The sequence below is a fragment of the Cyprinus carpio genome, unplaced genomic scaffold (genome assembly GCF_018340385.1).
Source record: "Cyprinus carpio isolate SPL01 unplaced genomic scaffold, ASM1834038v1 S000006809, whole genome shotgun sequence".
NCBI classification, from domain to species: Eukaryota; Metazoa; Chordata; class Actinopteri; order Cypriniformes; family Cyprinidae; genus Cyprinus; species Cyprinus carpio.
The window spans coordinates 839,606-866,991 of record NW_024879395.1 but is presented as its reverse complement, the minus strand read 5'-3'; the positions used below and the strand labels follow the sequence as shown (position 1 = coordinate 866,991).

The 27,386-nt window shown below is 35.4% G+C and overlaps 2 protein-coding genes across 3 annotated transcripts; one reads left to right on the top strand and one right to left on the bottom strand.

Moving 5' to 3' along the window:
* Nucleotides 1-507: 507 nt before the first annotated feature.
* Nucleotides 508-25,756, bottom strand: LOC109076523 (SLAM family member 5-like). Of its 2 annotated transcripts, none has more exons than XM_042756159.1 (5): nucleotides 25,527-25,756; nucleotides 3,413-3,736; nucleotides 2,808-3,101; nucleotides 1,143-1,250; nucleotides 508-844 (listed from the first exon to the last, which is right to left on the bottom strand). In XM_042756159.1, the coding sequence occupies exons 2-5, from the start codon at nucleotides 3,711-3,713 to the stop codon at nucleotides 837-839; spliced, it is 711 nt and encodes a 236-aa protein (XP_042612093.1). In that variant the 5' UTR covers nucleotides 3,714-3,736; nucleotides 25,527-25,756; the 3' UTR covers nucleotides 508-836. The 2 variants fall into 2 exon arrangements, with proteins under 2 accessions (XP_042612093.1, XP_042612092.1); XM_042756158.1 differs by lacking the exon at nucleotides 25,527-25,756 and adding an exon at nucleotides 5,371-5,508.
* LOC122144932 lies at nucleotides 10,402-17,058 on the top strand. The gene is made up of 4 exons (XM_042756155.1): nucleotides 10,402-10,499; nucleotides 10,865-11,194; nucleotides 15,744-16,040; nucleotides 16,332-17,058. Exons 1-4 carry the CDS (start codon nucleotides 10,457-10,459, stop codon nucleotides 16,478-16,480), a joined length of 819 nt encoding a protein of 272 aa, XP_042612089.1. The 5' UTR covers nucleotides 10,402-10,456; the 3' UTR covers nucleotides 16,481-17,058.
* Nucleotides 25,757-27,386: the final 1,630 nt, after the last annotated feature.

Sequence of the window (27,386 nt, the reverse complement as noted above, 5' to 3'; positions counted from 1 at the left end):
TTTGAAGTTTGTGAGGGAAAAATGTTTATTTGATTGTTGTTTGCTTTGATGCGGTGAAGTATTCATGAAATATTTAATGCTGAAATGTTGTAAAGTACAGTTGACACTTGTTTATGACAACTGCAGCATAAACTTATATTATCATATCAAACAGTAAGAAGCTTATTCTGCTATTTTAAACCAATAATCCAAACAAAAAGCTTTTAACTCCAGTAAACAAGTTATTATATTATCATTCTTTAAAGGTAAAAGTCTTTCTGAGAAATAGGGAAGTGTTGTATTTCATCTGAGCACCCAGTTAACATTAAAATGTATAATTAATAAACCTCTGTGGTGTTTTAAGATCTAACAGAAAACATGTTTAATTTTAATACACTACCACAGTGATCAGTAAAAGTACTGAACACTTTGATACTAAATTCACTATAACACTTGCCTACACTGTGTCTACATACACAGCACTAAAATAAGGTTGTCAGTCTAATGTTTGTCAGTATGTGTTGTTATAATAGAAGGTTTGGTTAATAATGAGGCTGATAAATGCATTTTAAATCTAAAAACAGATTTTCAGGACCAATGCATTTTCAGGACAAACCTGCTTTGTTTACCTGTAATACTGTCATCAGGAGGAGGTGTGTGTCTGTGTTTCTTCACGTGCCAACCAAAGGTTTTACATCCAGCTTTCCATTGGAGCCTCTCCATATTCCTTCATATGTACTCCTATAACTCCTTCAGTACTCAACTGTGTGCTACTCTTAGCAGTTTGAGACACAATTTTTAGTAATAAACAATGTATGTGTGTGTGTGTGGGAACACAGCATGAATAATCAGATCCTTCAGGCTTCTGAAAGAATCAGAAACAGGTACAAGTTAGAAAAGGGAAAATAGGAAGATGCTGTACGCTAAAACAGGGAAGGTCAGACAGAAACAAACTACAGACAAAATTCACCAAGAAGATCTAAATTAAGATGTTTATTGCCAAAACTTTCACCACCATTTGGCATGCCTTCTTGAAAACTTTCAACTGTTTTACTTTTAACAGTATCAGTCAAACTATAAAACATTATTAATCTGAACTGGTGGAAATTATATTAAAGCCCTTTACCTACACATTTAAAAAACTCACTTGTGGTGATACTTACCCAGTTCTCTGGCATGATTACAGTTCCTCCAGCAGCAGAACAACAGGCCAAAAACCACAATTACAACTAGCCCTGCAACGATCAGTGGTATGAGATAGTGGCTTGGTTCTGTAATAAACAAATAGAAAACAGCACTTTATCTACTGTAAAAAGTATTACTTCAACCTTCATCAGCCAAGACACAACACATTAGAGAGTGAAGAGAGACAATATAAATAAAATGTAATCAAACATCTGTCCACTCAACTGATTTTTCTCTTTGCTCAGAAAGTTTAGTAGCAGGTGTTAAACTACAAACCCGATTCCAAAAAAGTTGGGACACTGTACAAATTGTGAATAAAAACAGAATGCAATGATGTGGAAGTTTCAAATTTCAATATTTTATTCAGAATACAACATAGATGACATATCAAATGTTTAAACTGAGAAAATGTATCATTTTAAGGGAAAAATAAGTTGATTTTAAATTTCATGGCATCAACACATCTCAAAAAAGTTGGGACAAGGCCATGTGTTACCACTGTGTGGCATCCCCTCTTCTTTTATATAACAGTCTCTGCAAACGTCTGGGGACTGAGGAGACAAGTTGCTCAAGTTTAGGAATAGGAATGTTGTCCCATTCTTGTCTAATACAGGCTTCTAGTTGCTCAACTGTATTAGGTCTTCTTTGTTGCATCTTCCTCTTTATGATGCGCCAAATGTTTTTCTATGGGTGAAAGATCTGGACTGCAGGCTGGCCATTTCAGTACCCGGATCCTTCTTCTACGCAGCCATGATGTTGTAATTGATGCAGTATGTGGTCTGGCATTGTCATGTTGGAAAATGCAAGGTCTTCTCTGAAAGAGAGGACGTCTGGATGGGAGCATATGTTGTTCTAGAACTTGGATATACCTTTCAGCATTGATGGTGCCTTTCCAGATGTGTAAGCTGCCCATGCCACACGCACTCATGCAACCCCATACCATCAGAGATGCAGACTTCTGAACTGAGTGCTGATAACAACTTGGGTTGTCCTTTGTCCTCTTTAGTCCAGATGACATGGCGTCCCAGTTTTCCAAAAAGAACTTCAAATTTTGATTTGTCTGACCACAGAACAGTTTTCCACTTTGCCACAGTCCATTTTAAATGAGCCTTGGCTCAGAGAAAAAACCTGCACTTCTGGATCATGATATGATAGATATGGCTTCTTTTTTGACCTATAGAGTTTCAGCCGGCAACGGCGAATGGCACGGTGGATTGTGTTCACCGACAATGTTTTCTGGAAGTATTCCTGAGCCCATGTTGTGATTTCCATGTTGTTACCTGTCCCAACTTTTTTGGAATGTGTAGCTCTCATGAAATCCAAAATGAGCCAATATTTGGCATGACATTTCAAAATGTCTCACTTTCAACATTTGATATGTTATCTATATTCGATTGTGAATAAAATATAAGTTGATGAGATTTGTAAATTATTTCATTCGTTTTTACTCACAATTTGTACAGTGTCCCAACTTTTTTGGAATCGGGTTTGTACACAGAAAGGGAAAACTCTCAAAAAATGCTCAAATTAATCATGAGATCAAAGTTCATTAAAACAAAAGCATAGGTAGTAGTTCATAAAAATAATCATGAACAATAGTTCAGTGTATAGGTCAGGAGACTGAAATTTCACCGCTGATGTACCTGCACATGTGTGACAGAGTTGAGTGATGTCCAGATGTGTGGTCTGGTTTCTGATGGGATTGTTGATCACACAGCTGTAGGTGTTTTTCTCCTGATATTCCACCTCCAGAGGTAGAGAGAGACTGATGCTGAGATCAGACACACTGATGCTGGACAATAAACTGTTTCCTTTGTACCAGGAGAGAGTCACAGCACTCACATTCACAGCTGAACACAGCAGTGAACAATTGGATGTGGATGATCCTGATGAACATTGTGAAGAGTCTCTGGTGATGACAGGAGCAGGCAGACGTGCTGGACAGAGATATGAACATTAAATGATGCACTGTTGGCTATTGCAAACTCCCCCAGATTGTAGCCATAATACAATTGGTGTAATAGTTTTATTTACACTAGAGTGTATCACTACTGTATCACTATTTATGCTTAATGCAAAGTGCTGTTTGTTTTATATGGATACAATATGCAAAAAGCATAAAACTGTGTAAATAACATCCAACTTCATTTCCACTTATAGCATCTCGACATAAACTAAAAGTAATGAATAATTAGGACAACAAGATGCCAAGACGTGAATATGATGCGGGTATGCATCTTCAACTTACCATAAATAGAAATATTAAACTTCTTTTCTTCTGTCCCTGTGCTGCTGATGATCTGTAGTTTATAAAGTCCAGAGTGTTCAGTTCTGATGTCTCTGATGGTCAGAGATCCAGTTTGATTGTCCATCTGGAGTCTTTTCTCAAATATTGTAATAGGGGCATCTATACAGATGTTCTGTCTGTGGATTTCAGCTATTCGAGTGTTTTGAGGTCCAAACGTCCACAGTATCTGATCGTCTCTCTGTATTTTAACATCAGTGTGTAGAGAGACAGAATCTCCCTCCAGCGCTGATACTGACTTCATTACATCTGCATCACCGAGCACATCTGAAACATATTTAGAAAATATTTGTCAGTTTTATATAATAGGAATAAAAATGGCAAGATATCTAATATTGATTTCTTTATCAACATTATCAACTGAATCAAGAACAGGCACCTCATTCTGCAACACAGAGGAAGCATTTGCTATTTTCTGTTAATGTGTGTGAACTGTGATTCATTAGCCCCTAAGTGTAAATAACTGTAAGAAAAACTAAAATATAGTAAATGGTAAAATAGATTTTTGCTACAAAAGAGTGTTTGTGATTATGATAATAAATTAAAATAATATGATAACAAATAGCAGTATCAAACTGCATAATGGACAATTTTTGTACAGCTGAAATAACTGGAAGCAAAAGACACTGGAAGCCATAACACATTCAATTTCCAAATGGCCACACTGCTCTTATGTTAAAAATTAGGTGCAAACAAGTGCAAAACTATCTGGTCTCTGATGTCTTGCCATGAAAAGGCCACTTGATAGATACAGAAACCAAGTGACATAACTGTCCAACAAAATACTGTCAGTTTGTTATATGTACAGTGAGATGAAGACATAGACAGTTTATAAAATCAAATCTGTCCATCTCTATTGCCTAGCAATGCATCAACCAATCAGAACAGTTGTAATTGTCTAGCAACTACCAGCAACTATCCAAAATGCACAAGTTACGGATTTGTTTGCTTGTACTAACAATTACTAAGTTTAGTAACCTTGACAAGAAAATTAGTGAATAGTGAAGGGAACAATCTGGTACCCCAGGGGGGCTTTTTACCCCACTCTACCCTATATATATGATAATATAATACCATCACACACAAACAGTTGACGAACACACACACACATAGCCATACATACATACATAACATCCACACATAGGCCTTCAAACACACGCACACACATAGGGGTGTAGGGTGTTGGGTGTGGTCAAATCCGCTCCCAGCTCATCTATTATTTCATCCCGCTCCGGTGAAATTGCTCCACGTTCGATCAAATTCTAGAAAAATCCTCTGAATGCCTACCGAAGTACGCACGGGGACACACTGCCAGCGTGGCAGACGTGGAGCGGGTTTGTTTACGTGACTGCTGCTGAATGTTGGAGTGTGGTCCTGACTGAATCCGCTTCACTTCCATTCTGTCGCGGGGCCGCGCGGGTGCGGTGTGGTTGGACCCGCACGCACCTGATACCTGTTCGGCGAGTTTATTCCGCATTTGGCAGTGTGTTGTTATCACACAGGTGCGGAGGGGAAAATCAACACAAAGACTGAAGCAAACTGTACTCCGCGACGCAGTGCCTGTGCAATCCTATAAAGAACTCATAGCATTATATTTATTTCATAAACAAACACAACAGCGAACATCTAAGTTGTGAACACAAATCAAAAGTTGTAGCGATGTCAGTCCCTTGAGGCTTCAAATCCAAACTAAAAAACTGAACATCCATGTGCTGAACATAAATTACCGATGCACACCTCCGCGAACTAGCCAACCATAAGAATTTGGGTGCTATAAGAAATTATATGGCTCCAGCCCTATACACTGTAGTTTATAGCGCATCTGCTAAAAGAACACAATTAAGTCTTAGCGAGCTAAGAGCGAGCTAAAAAAAAAAAAAAAAAAGGCTAGTACCATTTACCTTTCTTGAGCAACAGGCAAAAGCAGAAGAAAACAGCTTTGTCCGTCATAGTCCTTACATGAACACCGTTTTTGTCCTAATTGTGCGTTTCATATTTCTATGTCTAATAAAGACACGATGAGGCTGTGAGTTAGCTCAAGGGCGGATGACGACACATTAGCAATCTCTATACAGCGGATCTAGTGCATGACCCCGGGCACAGGCCCGCCCACACTTATGAAAGGCACCCCACCCCAAGTTTATTATACACATATAATATTTGTAGAAAAATCTATTTTAACGCAACTAGAGAACTATTATAACATCTCAAAAAACTAAAATAAATAAAATGTAACTTTATGAGTTTGATTGACAGCCGTATTAGGCAATTTATTTTAACGCAACTAGAGATTTATTTATGTATTTATATATTTTTTATTTTGGCAGACTTGGCATTCCATAGTTCTGCAAGTTTCACGAGCCGGTTCATTCTGTGATCAGTGTTTTCAGTCTTTAGACTAAAGTCTGGTGCATGGTGTTTAAAGATTTAAGACCAGCTGTTGCAAGTCGTCCACACTATTTATTTATTTATTTATTTAATACAATTTTTGTGATTGACGCTGTCGATTAACGTTACCGGTTTCTAGTTTGTAGGCCTATTATTTTAAATATTGAATTAACAAATTAAAAAAAAAAGAAAATCACAAACATGACATTTTTATCTAGGCTATATTTTTAAATAACATAGTCCTGTTACATTCTTCTTATTAGAACTTGCACTTACTGATCTTAAAATATATCTGTGCATTCATTTTGTCTCAAGATGGTCATCAGTGTTTTTTTTCTAAAGCACTTTTATAAAAAAAAAAATAAAAAAAAAATAAAATCACTTAAATGTTCTTATTGAACTGACAGCTAGGTTATAATCCTAAAACATGTCTGTGAAACCAGGCCATGTCATAATCATGACATCACACCACACTAAAACCAAACTTTACAACTGAACAAATGTCTTGAGGTAGGGGAGAGTGGAGTAAGATGAGCCATTTTTTATTTATGTGGATCTCAGGATAAGGGAAAAGAGCCAAAAGTAAAGTAATTTTAGATGTTTTTTTTTTTTTTTTTGGATCATTTTAAACTTTCAGACAATGAAATCTAAAAAAAAAAAATATGGTTACTTATCAAAAATAAAAAATAGTAAATTTGCCCCATGGTAAGTTAGAGGTGACCTGAGTCGGTTGGTAAGATCTGGACACCATCTGGGTGTAAACCAGGGCTGTCCAAACTCAGTCCTGGAGGGCCGTGTCCTTCTGAGTTTAGCTCCAGCTTACCTCAACACCTGTCTGGACATTTCTAGCATGCCTAGCAAGACCTTGATGGGCATCAAGGTCTTAGGTGTTAACTGGTACTTTTGATTTTTGGTAAGGCTTTGATGGGCATCTGTGTGTTAGTTTTTAGCTGGTACTTGTTTACTTGTGCATAAACTGGTTGTTGTACCATCTAACTGATATCTGATTCAAATCCATGTCTGTAATTTACCTCAACCGGTATTTTTTTTTTTTATTAGTTCACAAAAAAAAGGTTGTGATAACGTTTTTTATATATACATATTTATATTGGCCAAATGTCTGTTTTTTATTTTTTTGACGTAATACGAAATATCGTTTTTTTCACAACGTTGTGAGAACAGAAAATTTTTTTATACATGAATTTATAGTATACCATTGAATAATGACATTCAAAATTGGTTCAACCAAGTCTAGCAGACCAGTACAATTTTGCCATTAAGTGCCACAGCAAAGCATGTTTAGAAACTTTAGAAATGTTAAATCTGCTTATATACCTTCATCTTTTTTACCAGCACAACACTTTTTTACATTTCATCTTACTTGTAGCATAGCTGACCTCTGGTTGTTGTACATTTTATAAACCTACATTAACATATGCAGGCCTACTAATTTATACTAACTAACACAAACGCTAGTTGGTGTCACTCATCGAAACTCATTTATTCGGTGCAAAAAATTTATTAAAAAAAAAGTTATATGATATAATTAATCTTAGTTCATTTTTGTGTAAAAAAAAAAAAAAAATATATATATAATATATATATATATATATATATATATATATATATATATATATATATATATATATATATATATATAAACAAGACAAATGCATAAATATATACCAATAAAACAAAATGGTTTCAAATAAAGTACAACACATAAAAATGATGCTGTGACTGGCAATTTGAATATGAGCACATTAACAAAGTCCAAGAAATTTCAGTGCATACAGATGCATCTCAAATAATTAGAATGTTATGGAAAATGTCTTTATTTTTTGTTATTTGATTACTTAATATTAATTAAATATTAATGAAAAAAGCAAACTTTCACCCTCCACGAGGAGGGCAAGCCACAGAAGGTCATTGCTGAAAGGGCTGGCTGTTCACAGAGTGCTGTGTCAAAATATATTCATAGAAAGTTGACTGGAAGGAAAAAATGTGGTAGGAAAAGATGCACAAGCAACAGGGATGACCGCAGCCTTGGGAAGATTGTGAGAAAAAGCTGATTTAAGAACTTGGGGGATCTTCACAAGGAGTGGACTGAAGCCAGAGTCAGCTCTTCAAGAATCACTGCACTCAGATGTTTTCAGGAAAAGGGCTACTGCTGTCACATTCCTAGAACCAAGCCACTCCTAAACCAGAAAAAACAACAGAAAAAAAGCATTTCTCCTGGGGTAGGGAGAAAAAGAACTAGACTGTTGTTCAGTCACTAAGTGGATAAAAATTATGACTATAGACGGTTTCATCGGGCAACGCACCTGGCCCTAAGTTAACCGCTGGTCTGTTGTGTATATATCGGTCTGGCTGCGGTGCCGTCTACAAACGCTGTTAAAGTTAAGGTGATGTTGTGCTGTGGGATGTGTTTCCCATACATTTATTTATTTGTGGAGACTTGCCACGATTTTAAAACTAAACGATTTTCCAAAAGGCTTCGTTGAATAAACATGAGCACGTACTGCACGGTTAAAAATAATAATAATAATTCCTAACATTTATATGTTTAAATATCAAAACGAGGCACAGGTGTTTTTATATAACTGTATTTCTGAAGGAAGACTTGCATGTTATATGCCTGATAAAGCAGCGTAGCTCTGCTTTGTTTACAGCTTTTACTGGGGAAACCTCTATTTCTCGTGCTTTAAAGCATCTCCTGCTGGCAAAGAATGAATTTGCACTTTCATTAAGTCCACCTGATTTACGCAGCAAACATATTTTGTTTGTTATCAAAAAATATCTACTCTAGAGGGACTTGGCTGTTGTTATTGATTCTATTTGGAAGTCTACCGGAAGTTAAGTTAGGGCCACAAAAGCGTGCATGCGCATTAACGTTTGTTTATGTTGTTGCCATTGAAACCGTCTATAATGTATGGCGGAAGAGCAATTCGCAGCACTTTGACCTCGGTGCAGAAATATCATCACTCCGCTTAGGAAATCGCCACTGTTTATTTTGTGTCACCACATTTACTTGTGTAACTACTCATGTAACCGTCTCTAAATAAGGAAAACATGGAAGTGCATAGTATTGCAGAAATCTGATGAAAAAACTATACTAGTAACAGAGTTAATTCATCGTGATTTAGTTTAGTTGCAAAGAGTTTGATGATATAGGAATAGAAAACATAACACATTTATGATCAGAAAACCCATTGTCCACTAGATCATAAAGAGAAATTCCATATGATAACACAAGATCAAGAGTATGACCACCCTCAAGGGTAAGGACATTTACATGATGATCTAGATCAAAGGTATTTATAGGGCTAGGCAATAAATCTAATGCGATTTTCATTCGCATCTCGTCAGTAAAGCTTCTGTGATAAGAAGGTAACCTCCTGCACTGATTTCTAGTTGTGTCCTCCCTCTGGTCTCGTCAGTAAAGCTTCTGTGATAAGAAGGTAACCTCCTGCACTGATTTCTAGTTGTGAAAACAAACAGTGTCTCCACAACATGGCAACAACAATACTACACTGAGAATAAAAGTTATGCCTTCTTTCCTTGTTTGAACATTTGGGCAGTGTTATGCAAATCTGCTCGCATAGTGACGTAGTCCTCAAAATATTTTTTTGAAAAGCTGTTGCAATTATTTGTAATTAGTAATGACTTGTGAATCTCTCTATACATCTCTACTTTACTAGAGCACCCTCACTCACTTTTAAAAACACATTCAGTGATTTGTTTCTGGAATTGTGTCTGAGCAAGATCTATAACTTATAAACCAAAACAATTACACTGAAGCTCACATTTATCATCTAGCACGTCACACCCATGCAACATGCCACACGGAAGTAGTGACAGCTGAAAAAATCACAAAGGCAACATTACCTTCTGTACAAGTCTGAACATTGTCATAAATATTTGAACAGAGATACAATCAAAGTGTTTCTTCCAGTCTTATGCAAAAACAAACAAAATATTAATGGTGGTTTAGTTGTTAACAATCTGTTTGGTATTCCAGGCCTTTGTTGTTTGTCACAGTTATAAATGTGCATATTCACATTGATAATAAAGGTTTCTTAAAACCTAAACAAAGTCAGCCATGAATACTGTATAAAGTGTTCAATCCAAAGAGCTAAGAAAACTCTACAAAGTGTCTGATGGAAACTGTGTCTGTTGTTTCACTTGTGGTCAGAAGGACGACGAGAACCTCTAACCACAATGGTGGCACATATATCCTTCAGCAACTATTCAGACCCAAATAAACAGGTGCAAAACATTATGCTAAAACAACATGCTAAAATTAAAACATAATATTTAAATATCAACAGAATTATGTATTGTTGATTTTTAATATATCTCTGTTATAAAAAAAATTACTTTTTGAATGCTATTTGAAAACGGATAGAAGGAAAATCAATGTTGCTCAAAGGAGTTTATGGCCTTCAGTTTAAGTATGTCAGAGGTTGTTGAAGTAACACCCACTGTGGTCTGAGTCTGATCTCATCATGATTTCATGTAACAAGTTTTTCCATTCACTGGCTGAATGTGCTCTGCTGAAGCCACGCAGCTCAACAGTATCTCACCAGTCTTACAAAAATGTCCATGTGGAGTTTCAGCTTGCTTTTGATCTCTTTACAGTGTGAGACTTTATTATCATATTTACTATCATTATATTATTACTTATACATATATTTTCTTTTTGGTCGATGAAGGTGATTAACAGATAATCGAAATACTTTGCATTTTTTTCTATTTTCTTTTGTAAGAAATCTGCTATTATGAGTGTGAGTTCCACTTTTTGTTGAACTTAGATAAACCTGTGTTGTAAACATTGTAAGGCTTTTCATACGAAGAGTGAAACCATTTCCTGTTGGATTCTTTGTGGGTCTTTTTAAACACAATAGAAAAATAACTAGTTTTACGCTTGCAGTCAGTGCTCCAAAGCTACCTTTGTGTAAGTTTTCAATTTGTGCATGAATGTTATTTGTCTGCATAATCTTTTAGGTGTGTTTGGTACTAGTTCCGATGCCGATGATACGATATCAGTGATGGAGGACGATTCTGTCACCCTACATGCTGATGTTTATGCAATAAAGAGAGAGGATCAGATACTGTGGAGATTCGGACCTGAAAACTCTCGTATTGCTGAAATCTACAAGCAGAACATGCCAACATATGACATTAATGAGAGATTCATTGACAGACTGGAGATGAATATTCAAACTGGGTCTCTTACCATCAAAAACATCGGAATACAACACTCTGGACTTTACAAAATAACCATCATCAGTAATGGAGGGACTTCAGACAAGAGGTTCAGAGTTATTGTCTGTGGTGAGTACATTAATTTAACCATCTTTGGTGGTGAGGTCTCATACAATTTCAGTGTTTTATTCTCTAAAACATAAACACTTTATATGTATAAGTATAAATCAGTCTTGAGACCCACATTATGCAACATAATTATATTGGATATATAATTATAATATATATATATATATATATATATATATATATATATATATATATATATATATATATATATATATATATATATCCGCATTGTCTGGGGTTGAATGTATTGCAGACTGACTTGTGAAAACGAACATGGCTTACAGCTCTAAATGCTGACAAGTGAGATACTGCCAAAAATGGTGGTTACGGCACTGTGTGCGCACTATGGAGCAGAATGTTCTTGTTGTTTTTTTAGCCAATTTCATAGGTTTAACATTACATCATCATCAGATCCAAATAATCTAATCTAATCTAATCTTTCACACTTCCGGGGTTCAAAAGTGAAATTTGTCATAGTTTGAGAAATACTGTATGAGATGACAGCAAATACAGTTTTTGTATTCCAGTTTGGTCCAACAGCATATGTGATAAAAATAAAAATAAATAAATATACAGTGCATCCCGAAAGTATTCACAGTGCTTCGCTTTTTCCACATTTTGTTATGCTGCAGCTTTATTCCAAAAAAAGGATTAAATTCATTATTTGCCTCAAAATTCTACAAACAATACCTCATAATGACAACGTGAAAGAGGTTTGTTTGAAATCTCTGCAAATTAAAAAAAAGCAAACAAACAAACAAAAAAAAAAACACCTTTGGCCTCAAGTCTTTTTGAGTATGATGAAACAAACTTTGCACATAAGTATTTGGCAATTATCCGCCATTCTTCTCTTCATCTCCTCACATTTCATGCTATGTTAGGTTGGATGGGGGCAGAAGCACATTTTCAGGTTTCTCCAGAAATATTTGATTGTGTTCACTCCCAGGCTCTAGCTGGGCCACTCAATGACATTCACAGAGTTGTCTATAAGCCACTCTTTCTATGTGGTTAGGGTCATTGTCCTGTTGGAAGATAAGCCATCTGCCCAGTCTGATGTTCTGAATGCTCTGGACTGGGTTTTCATTAAGGCTATCTTAATATTTTGGTGCAATGAGCTTTTCTTCTACTCTGATGAGTCTAAAAAACAGCCCCACAGCATGAGGCTGCTATGAGCACACTTTACTTTTGGGATGGTACTCTGCAGGTGATGAGCAGAGCTGGTCTCATTCAAACTTTATGCTTGGAATTAAAGTTCATCACGCCAGAGAATCTTGTTTCTTACAGTCTGAGAGTATTTTTTTTTTTTTTTTTTGCAAATTCCAAGTGTATTTTCATGTGTCTTCACTGAGGAGAGGCTTGAGTTTGACCACACCTCCACAAATACCAGATCGGTGGAGTGCTGCAGTGATGTTTGTCCTTCTGTAGATTTCTCCTATCTCCACATTTGATCATGGAGCTCAACTAGAGAGACCATCAGGTTCCTGATCACCACTCTAGACAAGGCCCTTCAAAATCAATTGCTCAGTTTGGCAAGGCGGCCCGCTCTAGGAAGAGTCCTTGTGGTTCCAATCTTATTCCATTTGTGGATGATGGTCATTGTGCTCATTGGGACCGTCAATGCTGCATAAAGTTTTCTGTGTCCTTCCTCAGATATGTGCCTTGATACAATCCAAAGCAAAGGCTGTGAATACTTAAGTACATGCGATTTCTTCGTTTTCTATTTTTAATAAATTTTCAAAGATTTACAACAGACTTCTTCACGGTCCATGCATATTTTGGTCATTTGATTTTCTGCTTAAAAATAAATAAAGAGAAATGAGAAACAGTTTGATTTTCGTTTTGTTAAAGAAACAAAATTATGCAGATTTTTTTTTTTTTTTTTTTTTATGGAAAAAAAAAATGAAATTATGCTTTAATATTTGTTTTGAATGTTTGGGAGGCGCTGAATTCCCCTTTCATCCCTTCTGTACTTCACCGATACGCAGCAACACAAGCTCAGTTCATTTTCAGGAGAGCAGCAGCAGACGAGCCGAGTTTATTAATCCTGTGGATTCTTTGCCAGCGGCTTTTACAATATATATAAATATAGTTGTGCTTAAAACTTTGCAGGCTTGTTAAGAATTACCTGTGGCATGTGCTCAATAGGTTTTTTGAAGTTTGAAGGCTTTATAGGATTTTGGGTAATTTTTTTTATTTTCTAAACAACCGTTATAGATTCACAAAGGGTAAATTTCAACACTTTTATTTTATATATAATTATTGACTTAGAGTCCAGAGAATTGTGCTGTAGTGTTTTTTTTTTCTTCTTCTTCTTTTTCAGAGTGAGTGAAAACCCTAGGACTAGTTAGTTATAGTATCTTCTTGATCATTTAACCAATGATTTGATTGACAGCAGTGATTCTAGAGCCAAAGTTATCTGGAATAATACGTTCTATTATATGATGTGAATATCCATTTAGGGTAAACTTACCTATTAAGCTCACCAAAATCTATATTGAGAAATTTTTAGTACACAAGATATTGGTTTCAGTACAAAAAAGTTATGTTAAAATAAAATATTAATCTCTCACACAAAACTATGAAGGTACAAAGTCAATCACAAAACAACAACACAAAAATCAAGCAACAAGGCATTAAAGTTGATCAGTTATATATTCATAATAAAGTGCAATCTAAGCACATTGCAACATCTAGACTAGTCCATGTTCAGCTAAGTAACATTCAAAATCAAATAAAACATTTTTTGAATGTTTTATTTGAACACATTTATAAACTAGCTTCATTATGAAACCTATTTTTAAAAGGATGTCAACTTGAACATTTTTTCTAAAGCCTGGAATACTACACTACATGATTTTTGCCCCCATTTTCCACAGATTTAAAAAGGATGTCAACTTGAAGTTGATGCTAGCTGCCAAAGATTAGAGCCAGTCTGCAGATTTGAGTTGACAGAATCCATAAAAAATCGATTAACTTAACTTAAAGTCTCTACGACTTACGGTTTGGTCTCCAAGATCAGTTTTACTGAGATTGCTGATCTTTGTCCATTCTAACAAGTACAATAGGGTTTCAGCCCTACGCTGAAACTAACCAACTAACCAGAGTCACGCCTGCACTCAAAACCACATTTTTGGCAGAGCTCATTTGGCAGAGCCGCTCTTTGTTGGCCACAGGTTCAGTAACTTACTAAGACATTGATATAATCAATAATATAATCTTTTATCTGAAGCTTTTCAATACAGCCTTTCACCAAAGCTGTTTGTGTAAGCTTTGTGGTTTCATATTGTCATATTTCACTCAGGTATTAAAACTGTTGTCAATTTGTCAGATGCACTTGTACCTCAACTTTTTATTAAAACTGTTGTCAATTTGTCAGATGCACTTGTACCTCAACTTTTGCTTCTTTATTAAGCCCCTACTTCTGAAACAGGATATTTTATTTTGCTCAAATAGAATGTCTATGTATTGACTTATGGCCTAGCTACATTTTTACTTTATTTGTCAGATGCACTTGTACCTCAACTTTTGCTTCTTTATTAATATATTAGTTATGATTTCGCTGCAATGTTGATTCTTTTTCTTTCTTTTATATTAGAAACACCCTCACTGCGTTGTTGTTTCCTATTTTTATTTATTTTTTTCTGTTTGTATATGTATATATATATATATATAAAAAAATTAATAATAATAATAATAATATTGCTAGATATTGATAACTGTGGAGCTGGGTCATTTCTGAGAAAAGAGTCCCTTTGACTAGAAACGTTGGATAATGTATGAGTCAGGTGAAACTGCAGGTTAAGGGTGGAGATTCAGAGTGAATGACTCACTCATAAACTCACTTATCACCATCTATACTGGCAGAACAGGGTAGCCTAGAGAGAGAAACCTCATGGAAAATTGTGTATCATTAACCACAGTGCACCTGTGATGTACTCTCTGAAACAATTAGATACAATCTGAAAACAAACTGAAACGTCCCTGTCTGCATACTCAGAATTCGTGCTCTGCATTTAACCCATCCAAAGTGCACACACACAGCAGTGAGCACACACACCCGGAGCAGTGGGCAGCCATATATGCTGTGGCGCCCGGGGAGCAGTTGGGGGTTCAGTGCCTTGCGCAAGGGCACCTAAGTTGTGTATTGCCAGCCCAAGACTCAAACCTACAACCTTAGGGTTAGGAGTCAAACTTTCTAACCACTAGGCCACAACTTCCCCGTGTTCAAGTGTCTTGGAGACGTTGCCACAGTTCTGGATTTAGTCTTCATTTTTTGCTTTTCTTTTTTTCATGTTTCAGAGTCTGAATTCTTCTATTCAGATTCAATTCCTTTAAATTGCCATCCTTCAACCTAGAAATCCATCACAGTTCAACACCTTGAAGAATGAATTAGTTCTGTAATTGTGCTGCAAACAGAAAATGAAAGGAAATCTTATCCGAATAGCAACTTTAAGAACACTAATTCAGCATGTTTACATCTTTATTTTTGGATAAATATATAATAATATATTTTTTGCCAACTTCCTGGTTATTCTGTCATGTTTTCCAGCTCGTTTGCCTGTTCCCAACATCACAAGAGACTCTTCACAATGTTCATCATCAGGATCATCAGTGTCCAGATGTTCACTGCTGTGTTCAGCTGTGAATGTGAGTGCTGTGACTCTCTCCTGGTACAAAGGAAACAGTTTATTGTCCAGCATCAGTGTGTCTGATCTCAGCATCAGTCTCTCTCTACCTCTGGAGGTGGAATATCAGGAGAAAAACACCTACAGCTGTGTGCTCAACAATCCCATCAGAAACCAGACCACACATCTGGACATCACTCAACTGTGTCAGCCATGCGCAGGTATTAAATGTTCTGTTATTCTTTAACTGGCACTTGTTCTGTTTTGTGGCATTTAATCCATGTCTATTAACTTAGACGCTAATCTTCAGTATAGGCTATTTTATTCCTAAATTTTGAAAAACTGACTTTTAACAATGATGCACTTTCAAAGTTTACAGCCAAATATGTGCAGGTACTTCAGCAGTGATGTTATTGTTAATCAACTGAGCTCATCTGCAGTTACCAAAGCCTGAGGAAAAAAAATCTTGCTAAAATGGAAAGCTTTGTCTTACTTTTTTTTTCTTCCCTCAGACCCTACTCATTGTTGTGGTTCTGCTGAAGCTGTGATCCGATTAGTCGTCTCTGTTGTGGTGGGCGTGGCTACTGTTGCTGTATTAGTTGATCACTTCAGATCTGTTAGTGTTGGACCTAGAGAACATACATCACCATCGGTCCCTTAAATGACTGTTTTTTGTTGTTGTTTTTATATTCCTCTTCTTCAGAATGAGTATAAACATCGGTGGACATGTACTACTCAGCCTAAGCTTTATTTGTTACTCATTCACTGACTGTCTGATGCATATGCACACAAAAATGACAAATACTGAATAATGAGTTCCATTCAGATTAGATTTCTGCCCTTTTTTTTTAAAAAGGAAAAAGCTGTTTACAGGGTACAATTAAAATTTAAAAAGGGGGCAAATGGAAATCCACAAGCAGAACCGTATTACTATTTATTGTTATGTGTTCTGAGATATGTCTGTGAAACAGAAACCATTTACAAAGGCTATTCACTTTTTACACTATCTTCTGTACTGCACGGAGACTGCCTCACTAGTATATTAACCATACCATGTCTGTGAATTTATTTATGTATATTTATGTATTAATATATATTTAACCCATGTGCATCAAGTAAAAAAGTTACACATAGGTCAGTGGACAAAAATCTCCATGTAAAAAATTGTCATAAAAATGTGAAGCTTGGGAGCACAGAGTTAAGTTTGGTCTCATTTTAAAGAAGACCCATGGCAGATTATTGTTGAAGTAAAAAAAAAAAAAAAAAAAAAAAAAAAAAAAAAAAAAACAGTTTAAAAAGTGAAAAAAAGTTATATCGGTTTAAGTTTATAAAAATGATTTATGAATGATATTTTATATAAAATATATATTATATGAAACATGTTGAACTCTAAACCTGCTAGAGGATCAAAGCCATAAATCTAAACAAGTTGTGTTCCAAATTTGAGGTTGGATATTTAAAAACAATTGCTTTCAGTGAGATTTTTTTGGGCGCTATACCAAATTTTCCCCATTAGATGCCAGATGCACACAATGTTTGGATTTGAGATTTGCAGTAGAGTTTTTCTCTCTCAAATATTACAAGCACACACACACACACAATTATTATTATGACACACATACAAACAACATCATGACATCCATACCAACACACCCACACAATTATAGCAGCATTATTTATCGAATTGGCTCTATAATATGCAGAAGCAGGAACAGAAATAAAGTGAGTATTTGCTTTATAGGCCAGACCTGAAAAAATTGCTCCATCATGGAATTTTTTTTTTTTTTTTTAAATATAATAATAATTTTGAAGCCCTGCCAAAAGAATGAAAGCCTATTAACAAAAATTGCATAATTTTACACTGAAATGGCACTGTGATTAAAAATAGCCATTTTAATGGGATTCAGTTGGGATATTTTTGTCCTTATGGTCATGAAAGGAACAATTTTGTGTACCTAGTGCAAAACAAATTTATTAAAGGAATAAATGGTATAGTAAATAATATAAGAATAGTAAAATTCCAATAGAAAAAAAACACACTTGTGCCAAAATGTATGCAGTTGGCAATAACACAGGCAAAATGACTAACACTGAAAAGGGCAAAAATGTCCAAAAGGTCGCACAAGGGTTAAGTAATCACCAAAAACTAGGTATCATTTGAAAGCCTAAAATGTTAATATTAATTTTTTGAATTTGCAAACAGACTTTGTGTTACCATAAAAACTGAACTTTAAATCCTATTAAGTGGTTGCAATTTGCACTTTTTAAACCAAATCTCATAAATCAAATTCTTGACAAAACACATATAATAAAAAAAAAAAAAAAAAATTCTAACATTTAAGGTTTCATGTTTGACCACTGATATAAGTGATACTGTGAATACACAAATGTATTAATTTGTGAGTAGAGAATGCACCAAAAATGTTATAATGGATTGCATGTGGTATCTGTTTGTCACCTGGTAGTATAGCACAACTTTCGATCTACTTTAGAGTATGATCTACTTTGTGAAATATAATTTCTTATTATAAATAAAAATGAAATAAAATTAATTAATTAAATAATTAAATAAACTTCACCTCAGCAATAAACTCCCAAATTAGCATTGATGAATTACACTCATTATGCCCCAAAAAATGGCAGCTAACAAGTTCTAACCAGAAATAAATATATAGCCTATATTTTGTATTTATCCTCACTCTGAACATCTTTACTTTGGACCAAGTAAGCCTTGTTTCACATCTAGGCTAAGCATGACAACCAAGACAACCAAACAGTATATCTGCATTATGTGTGTGACAATTAATTATTGTTCTCATTTGTGTCATCGTTTATACGGGATCGGTATTTATAGGTAAAAACTACACATTTTATAGTAAAATATAAGAAATAGCCTAGATAGGATATTCCTTGTCATATACATCTGACAATAATATATTTTATTAACTTCTGTATAACAAAGCAATGTACTGTAATTTGCTGCTTCTTCTGCAGAAAGCTCTCTATTGATGTGTATCTATCATTTGTTTGTAAAGGGTGAGAGTCCAGGTGTTGTGCCGAATTCTGACCACTGTCAGATTATTACTGATTATTACAGACCCCTCCCCCCCTCCCCACAGTATTGGTAGGTTTAGGCATGGGGTGCCAAAACTTGGTCCTGGAGGGCCAATCCCAGTTAGACACACCTGAACCAGATATTCAATCTCTTACTAGGCATACCAGAAACTTCCCGGTACGTGTGTTGAGGCAAGTTGGAGCTGAACCAGATATTCAATATCTTGGTTTGGGTTAAGGTATGGGAGAGGGGTTATGGATTAGGCAATCAGGTAGCAATTTCAATGAGAGAGAGTAATAATTTGGCAGGGGTCAAAAATGGTCAAAAAAATGCCTCTTCAAATATGCATCCACACAATACCGGAAGACACAATTATTATTGTTATGTTGTTGTTAGTGTTGCAGGATGATTGATTAATTTGTTGTAAAGTTGTTGCTCTTTGAATAAAGTTTGGATCTTCAAACACCTGTTTTTTTTTTTTTTGGTAGTAAACTACAAAAAAAAAAAAAAAAAAAATGTTTTTTTTTTTTTTTTTTTATTACTATAGCTGGTAATTTAACACATTAATTAAATTAATTAATTATGGCGAAATATAACGTGTTAAAATTATTAACGCATTTAACACACTCGCCCCGTCCCAGACCTATGTGGATCATCTGCCATTTCATACAGTCGACTGATGACTAATATGAGGAAGAGCAACAACTTACTGCATGATGGAGCCTAGAATATCCCTAAAATACAAGATATGGTGCAAAATGCCCCCTTTTCAAATTTTGTCTCATATTGACATCACATAGTTAAGAAATATCACACGAGAAGTAGGCTAAGTGCAATATCACACGAGTGCAAATGTGATACTCATCTTACAACAGTTCATTAAGAAGTTAATATTGTGTTATTTTAGATACAATGTTGTCTGTTTTGCTCAATTTTGCCAACCAAAATATAAAGACAAATCAGAACTGTTCATCCCTGAGCAATCTACAGCGGCATTTCATTTCTTAATCCACATTTTGAACAAATTGGGTGAACCATTTGGTGCGTTGAACCATCGGCCATAGTCACGTTGGCTTTGAAGTGGTGCTGCACAGACCGATCGGTGTATGACATCAAAGTACCGCGAGAGCGATTCTAAAGCACAAGGAGTCGTTTGCTCTCTAAAGCTCTTGTGGTTCTTTGATGTCACACACCGATCGGTCTGATGTTGATGATCCACTTCAAGTCGAACAAGCCTAATGATTCAATGAACCATTCATAAAGAACTCTTTTCTTTACTTCTGAATGAATCAGCCATCTGAACAAATCAAACGAATGAATAAATGACTTAATGACTTAATCATTAAAACATTTACCAAAACCTACTGGCAGTTTTAGTTTATTATTTAGAGTATCATTTCATTAAATAAAAATAATAAAATTAATAAAATAAATTAAAGTTATAGTTCACCCAACTAAAAATGACAATTCTGTCATCATTTACTCACATGGGCCAAAAGAGTATATATGCAATAAATTTTATCAAACTAAATATTTCTTGCTGAACCTATTTTTTGTAATCTCTGTTTGATGTTTGCACAACAATAACTTTAAAAAAATCATTTCAGAGTAATTTCTCCAAATTTGATGTGCGATTAATTAGATGCAATTAATTAGATGTCAAATCCGTTTCGTAAATATGGAATGATTACAGTTTCATGAATGATGGTAAAACAAACAAACAAAATCCTAAGAGATTTATCACTATCCAGCAAGCACTGCAATTTTAGACCAATCAGTGCACAATATTTTTCAAGTCTTAAACTTTTCATCAACATCTTAGTTAAATCAAAACATGCATGCAGCTAGACCCAAACAATATATATACTGTATATCAGTCACCAGCAATAAGTGTCAAACTGCACTGTTTACTTAAAAAGAGTTAATGATGTAGTAAAAAAAACAAAAATTAAAAAAAAATATTATCTTACCTTTTACAAACAATAAGCATTGACACAAAACAATTTTCCTGGCAAGCATACTGGTGACAGCCTGATATTTTCACAGCCTTCAACCTGAACCAAACTTTTTCTGACTCAAACTTGCTCGTAGACGCTCGTGCTATCAATGATCTATGAACAGACTGCTAAAGTCTGTTTTTAGGATGACATTCGGGTGTGGCTACTAGACTTCTGAATTTAATGGGTTAGTAACTTCCTTCCCAGTGCTTGCTTCAGATTGTGTGGTTACAACAATCTTCTAAAATAATACAAATCACACTGCGACATGGATCTATTAATCTTAAGTACGACTGTGCAATTTAAACAAACAGAGCTGCACGGGTGATCACTTCTCCACTTTTCCTGAACATAAGGTGTCATAATATTAAATAATCTAAACTTTGTGGCCTAACAAGTAGGACTGCAGTTGTACAACTTGTCTGCTTCTCACTTTGGAGCCGCAATTCCTCCTTTAACTGCTTTCATAGATTATTCTTGATGATGTAACAGTCATAGGAAACAACATACAAACAATGCCTCTGCTGTTACAACACCACAATATTTTTTTCCTTAAATATCCAACACTCTAATAAAATTATTGCAGGCTATCACTGGTTGCAAGTTGTGACAGCAAGGAGCCATGACCAAAGAAATCGGCACGATTGTTCGTTGTTTTCATCTGGGAAAGCCAAAATAGTCAAGTGTATACTGGGCATAAAAAACTATGCACTGCCACACCAGAATTATCCTTGTATAAAATATAATACTAACATGAGATTGCGATCAGTTAACCAATATTGTTCTTCTACAGTACCATACTGTACATTTGTTAATAACCAAAGGTAAAGAAGTGGTGCTCACTGCAGAGTTAAGTCATGTCCAGCTCAGTTCTCTGGAGATCATGGGTGGAGCTTGACCTAGTACACCTCCACCTCTATGGACATAAAAGGTGATAAGGTTAAGGCAGGTAGGCAACTGGTGACCTGCAGGCCGCATAAGGCCATGTCTTTGAGATACCACTGTAACATATTTTATTTTTATGGGACGCACCCTTGCCATGATTTTTTCTATATTGCCTAAGATATCCAGGTTTTGGCTGTTTGCACTGTGAAGATCGATTATTGTACAGGTGCATCTCAATTAATTAGAATGTTGTGGAAAAGTCCATTTATTTCAGTATTTCAACTCAAATTGTGAAACTTGTGTATTAATTTGTCTAAATAAATTCAGTGCACACAGACTGAAGTAGTTTAAGTCTTTGGTTCTTTTAATTGTGATGATTTTGGCTCACATTTAGCAAAAACCCACCAATTCACTATCTCAACAAATTAGAATACTTCATAAGAAAAAAAAAAGTTTTTAGTTAATTATTGGTGTGACGACGGTAGTTGTGCGTGCCTCTGTGTGTTTTTTTTCTGGAAGCTGTCAATCTTTATTAGCGGGAGTGACATCATGGTTAGTTTTGTTTAGTGACATTCTTTGTATAGTTTTGAGTTGACATTTAATTTCTTATTGCCATTTATGTTTGACTGTATTATTGTTATTTCCGGCATTGTGTTGAATTTTTTGCCGTAGGGGAAAACGGGACAGGTAGGATGTCACGTGACGTACATTTTGCAACACCTAGTGACATTAGGCAAGTTATGGCGTGCAAACGCTGAAGACTTGTTTTCCTTATTTTTTCCCTTTTATTAGTAGAGATAAATGTATGTTAGACTTAGACTGGTTTTGTTTTGTTCTTTTCTTTTCTTTGGTGCCACTCGTGTCCTTCTCCCCGATTTATATCGGTTTTCTTTCTTATTATTTAGTTCATGTAAAATTGTATAATTTCCATTTTTGTTGTTTGTTATTTGATACACTTGCTTTACTATTGTTGTCACACAATAAACTACGTTTATTGGCAGGTTTGTGTTGCATTTGTCTTTTGCTACCCTGACCGGTATGTACAATGATCACAATCTCAATGTTGCCTCTCCTAATCCTGGATACAAATTAGAAAGTTGTAACAGTTGGCTTTTGGAAAGTATGTTCATTTACTGTACATGTACTCTATACTTGGTAGGGGCTCCTTTTGCTTTAATTACTGCCTCTATTCGGTGTGGCAAGGAGGTGATCAGTTTGTGGCACTGCTGAGGTGGTATGGAAGCCAAGGTTTCTTTGACAGTGTCCTTCAGCTTATCTGCATTGCTTGGTCTATTGTCTCTCATCTTCCTCTTCCATCTTCAGTTCTGGTGAGTTTGCTGGCCAGTCAAGCACACCAACACCATGGTCATTTAACCAACTTTTGGTGCTTTTGGCAGTGTGGGCAAATACCAAATCCTGCTGGAAAATGAAATCAGCATCTTCAAAAAGCTGTTCAGCAGAAGGAAGCATGAAGTGCTCCAAAATTTCTTGTTAAACTGGTGCAGTGACTTTTGTTTTTCAAAATACTCAATGGACCAACACCAGCAGATGACATTGCACCCCAAATCATCACAGACTTTGGAAACTTAACACTGGACTTCAAGCAACTTGGGCTATGAGCTTCTCCACGCTTCCTCCAGACTCTAGGACCTTGGTTTCCAAATTAAATACAAAAATAACAGTTATTTGAAGAGAGGACTTTGGACAGTTGGGCAACAGTCCAGTTCTTCTTCTCCTTAGCCCAAGTAAGACGCCTCTGACATTGTCTGTGGTTCAGGAGTGGCTTAACAAGAGGAATACGACAACTGTAGCCAGTTTTGTGGTGGCTCTTGATGCCTTGACCACAGCCTCAGTCCATTCCTTGTGAAGTTCACTCAAATTCATGAATTGATTTTGCTTGACAATCCTCATAATGCTGCGGTTCTCTCGGTTGGTTGTGCATCTTTTTCTTCCACACTTTTTCCTTCCACTCAAGTTTCTATTAACATGCTTGGATACAGCACTCTGTGAACAGTCAGCTTCTTTAACAATGAATGTTTGTGGCTTACCCTCCTTGTGAAGGGGTGTCAATGATTGTCTTCTGCACAACTGTCAGATCAGCAGTCTTCCCCATGATTGTGTAGCCTAGTGAACCAAACTGAGAGACCATTTTGAAGGCTCAGGAAACCTTTGCAGGTGTTTTGAATTGATTAGCTGATTGGAATGTCACCATATTCTAATTTGTTGAGATGTGAGCCAAAATGATCACAATTAAAAGAACCAAAGACTTGAACTACTTCAGTCTGTGTGCACTGAATTTATTTAATACACGAGTTTCACTATTTGAGTTGAATTAATGAAAAAAAAAATTACTTTTCCATTACAGTCTAATTTATTGAGATGCACCTGTATTACATTATTTCACGAAAGCTATAGACAGCAGAGCATACGACTCCTTGTGCTTTCAAATCACTTTCGCGGTACTTTGGTGTAATACAACGATCGGTGCACAGCTTCAAGTTGAATGAATGAAAGAACAAACACGTGCAAGTATTTGATCATTCTCACCTTCACGCATATCGCACAACACACCACGATTGGTCGGTTTTGTACAATACCTGCATTATTGGTCAAACTACTTTGGATGTTTTAGGCAATATAAAAATCCTGGCAAGGACGTGTCACGTAAATGGCACATATGGCCATCCTAATCAAATACTTGGATGACCAATTTTAAAACATTTGAAAAGTCACAGAAAGATTGCTTTCAGTTTATGATGTTAATACTAACAAATGAAAAATCATGTTTTTCAGTCAAGATGGTAAACAGATGATCATTTTACTAGGTTTAAGTGTATGTATACCCATATGTTTGGTTTGTTTGGAAATGCAATCTGTAACAAAATAATTTAATTTAAATCACCACTGCTCACAAAGTATGAATGATGCACCGGTGCGTCGGAGTTGCACTTGGCTCAGATTTGAAAGGAAAAAGGTAGCCACAAAACCATTTTGCCAAATGTATGACAGCAATGTATATGCTGAATTTTCTTTTAATACTATTACTATATTTATGGAACCACTTGGAATAAAATTCTTTTGAATAAACCCTTTTAACTGTAGGTTGTGTTGAGAATGTTTTGTAGGCTGTTATGTAGGATTTCAAAAAATGAAATTTTTACATTTGCATGTTGTGGTAATATTGATTGTCATCTCAACTAAGAAGAATTACTAACTGCTAAGTTTTATATTTAATATAATTTAAGTATAATTAAAAAACAAATTACATTAATTGTGCTAATTTGATTTCCTTAAAAAAAAAAAAAAAAGAAATTAAGAAAGATGGTGAAGGTCTCTGCAGGGAACAGCGTCTTCAAGGTAAGCCGATCATGCACGGCTTCTCGTTACTGTAATGTGTATGGTGCAAACTGTAAAAGGGGTCTGTTAAAAGGGTTTGGAGAATAACCAGAAATGGTGGGTTTGAAAGCATATAGAACGCATGGACTGAGAATTCAGAATTCATTAATGCACTAAAGAGTAAAATGTGCTGTTTAGTAGACAAATTTCAACTTGGCTTTTAATGAGAACATTACACAGTGACGAAATGGCAGCGATTATCAGGCGAGTTGTTTTGCACCAGTGCAAACATGTACAAAATTTAGTAGCACAAGCTATAAAGTAAGCAAAATACGACTATTTTGTTGCAGTCTGGAACCCACATAAGCAACATGAAATATTTTCATCAAATGTACATTCTATCTATCCATTATTATCAGCAGCCTGTGACATACCTGGTTTGTTGAAGCATTTTCTAACACTCTGTTGATATCCTTTCTACAACTGACTGTTGTAATCTCTGAGTATATTCCCAATGTGGGATACTGAGTTGAGAAGTGGGGGAACCAGATTCTGTTTTGAATTTCAGTTGGTAGCCACACCGGTCTGTCTACATAGGCTTGTTTTCTCTAGCTTATGTTCACAAATGTAGTTTTGTTGTGCTGTTGATATCATATCTTAGGCTTTATTATGAAGTTTAACCTTGATAAATTAACTGCTGGCTTATAGGCTCCTTTTATCCTTGATGACACACACATATATAGACTATCTGAAAATATTAAGATAAGACTTGAACTAATTTAATTTCACATCTTTTTTGGACATAAATTACTTATCTCTCTCTTATAAGCTCTGTCATTGTTGCTTTTCAAAAGTTTGAGTTGGAGTGTGTGATTAAACCTTCAGCCTGGTAATAATCTGTGGAAATAAACTAGAGTTTGTTGAAGACTGAAGGTTATCAGCTTTATCTGTTCTGTGCTATGTGCTATGCTGAAGCCATAACCCTATCAGTCAGTCTTTCAAAAATGTTCCGGTGTAGCTTGTTGTCTTATTTTATGTTCATAGTTATATATATATATATATATATATATATATATATATATATATATATATATATATATATATATATATATATATTTTTTTTTTTTTTTTTTTTTTTTTTTTACTCCACTTCTAATAAATGTGTTCTTTTCCTTATTGAAGAAGTACATTGATGATTCCTTTTTACAACAGTATTTGTGTTGCAGTTAAATATCGATAACTGTAACATAAGCATGCAGCGAAAATTTATGGAATAACTAAGGTCATACTTTTTTTAGAATTTAGAATTAAACATTTCCTGTTGATGAACACTTCATTTTTAAAACTTTTTTATTTTTTTAACCCATCAGCTCTCTCCCAATATTTTATAGTGTATATTGGAAGCTCCAGATGGATCCTTGTGGGAGTTATTTTCTATAGTCAGTTAAATATCAGTCACATTGTCTTTTTAACTGTCCTTACTTTTTCTGTTACATGAATTTTGTAGTTGCTTTAATTGATATTTTTTTAAAAGCACCTTTTTCAACAACGTTCTGTTCACAAAGTCACTCCCAGACCCATATGAAAATATTACATTGATCTCACTGTTTTACTTGTAACTTCATCAAACATGATCAGAACATGGGAATTAGGGACCAGTATAAAGAGCATATTCTCCTGATTAGAAAGAGCCCAAAACCACAATAATCTGTCATTTATATCTAAAGATTTTCCTCATGAATTTATAACACACACAAAACTGCGCAGCCCAAAAATGTAAGGTAGGTGTCATGTGGCAATTTCGCTCCTAACTTCATAAAACATGCACACACACAAACACACACACACACACACACACACACACACACACACACACACACACACACACACACACACTTGAATACCATGTAAGAATAACTGTAGGAGACATTTATATTCACTTTTAGATAGGTTAATTTAGCTAATACTTATTTTAGCCACTTGGGGGTGGCACATCACTGGGAGTTAAGTATATTTACAAGTGTGGTAATTAGTTAGGGAAAGGTGTGGATGGTGAGGAACACACGGTTCTTACCATAGCCATGAGCACCTACTCTACCAACAGCACAACAGCACTTTATTAATTAGCATTGGGTGAAGTACCATTTTATGTAAAATACATTTTCTACCTTTACAATAAACGGGAACACCACCCAAAGAGAGCTAATGCCTGGACTTAGGATCTTTCTGCTATGTGTTGAGAACACCATGCCATCACAATAACTTTTAAACATTGAAACAAACCTACACACTCA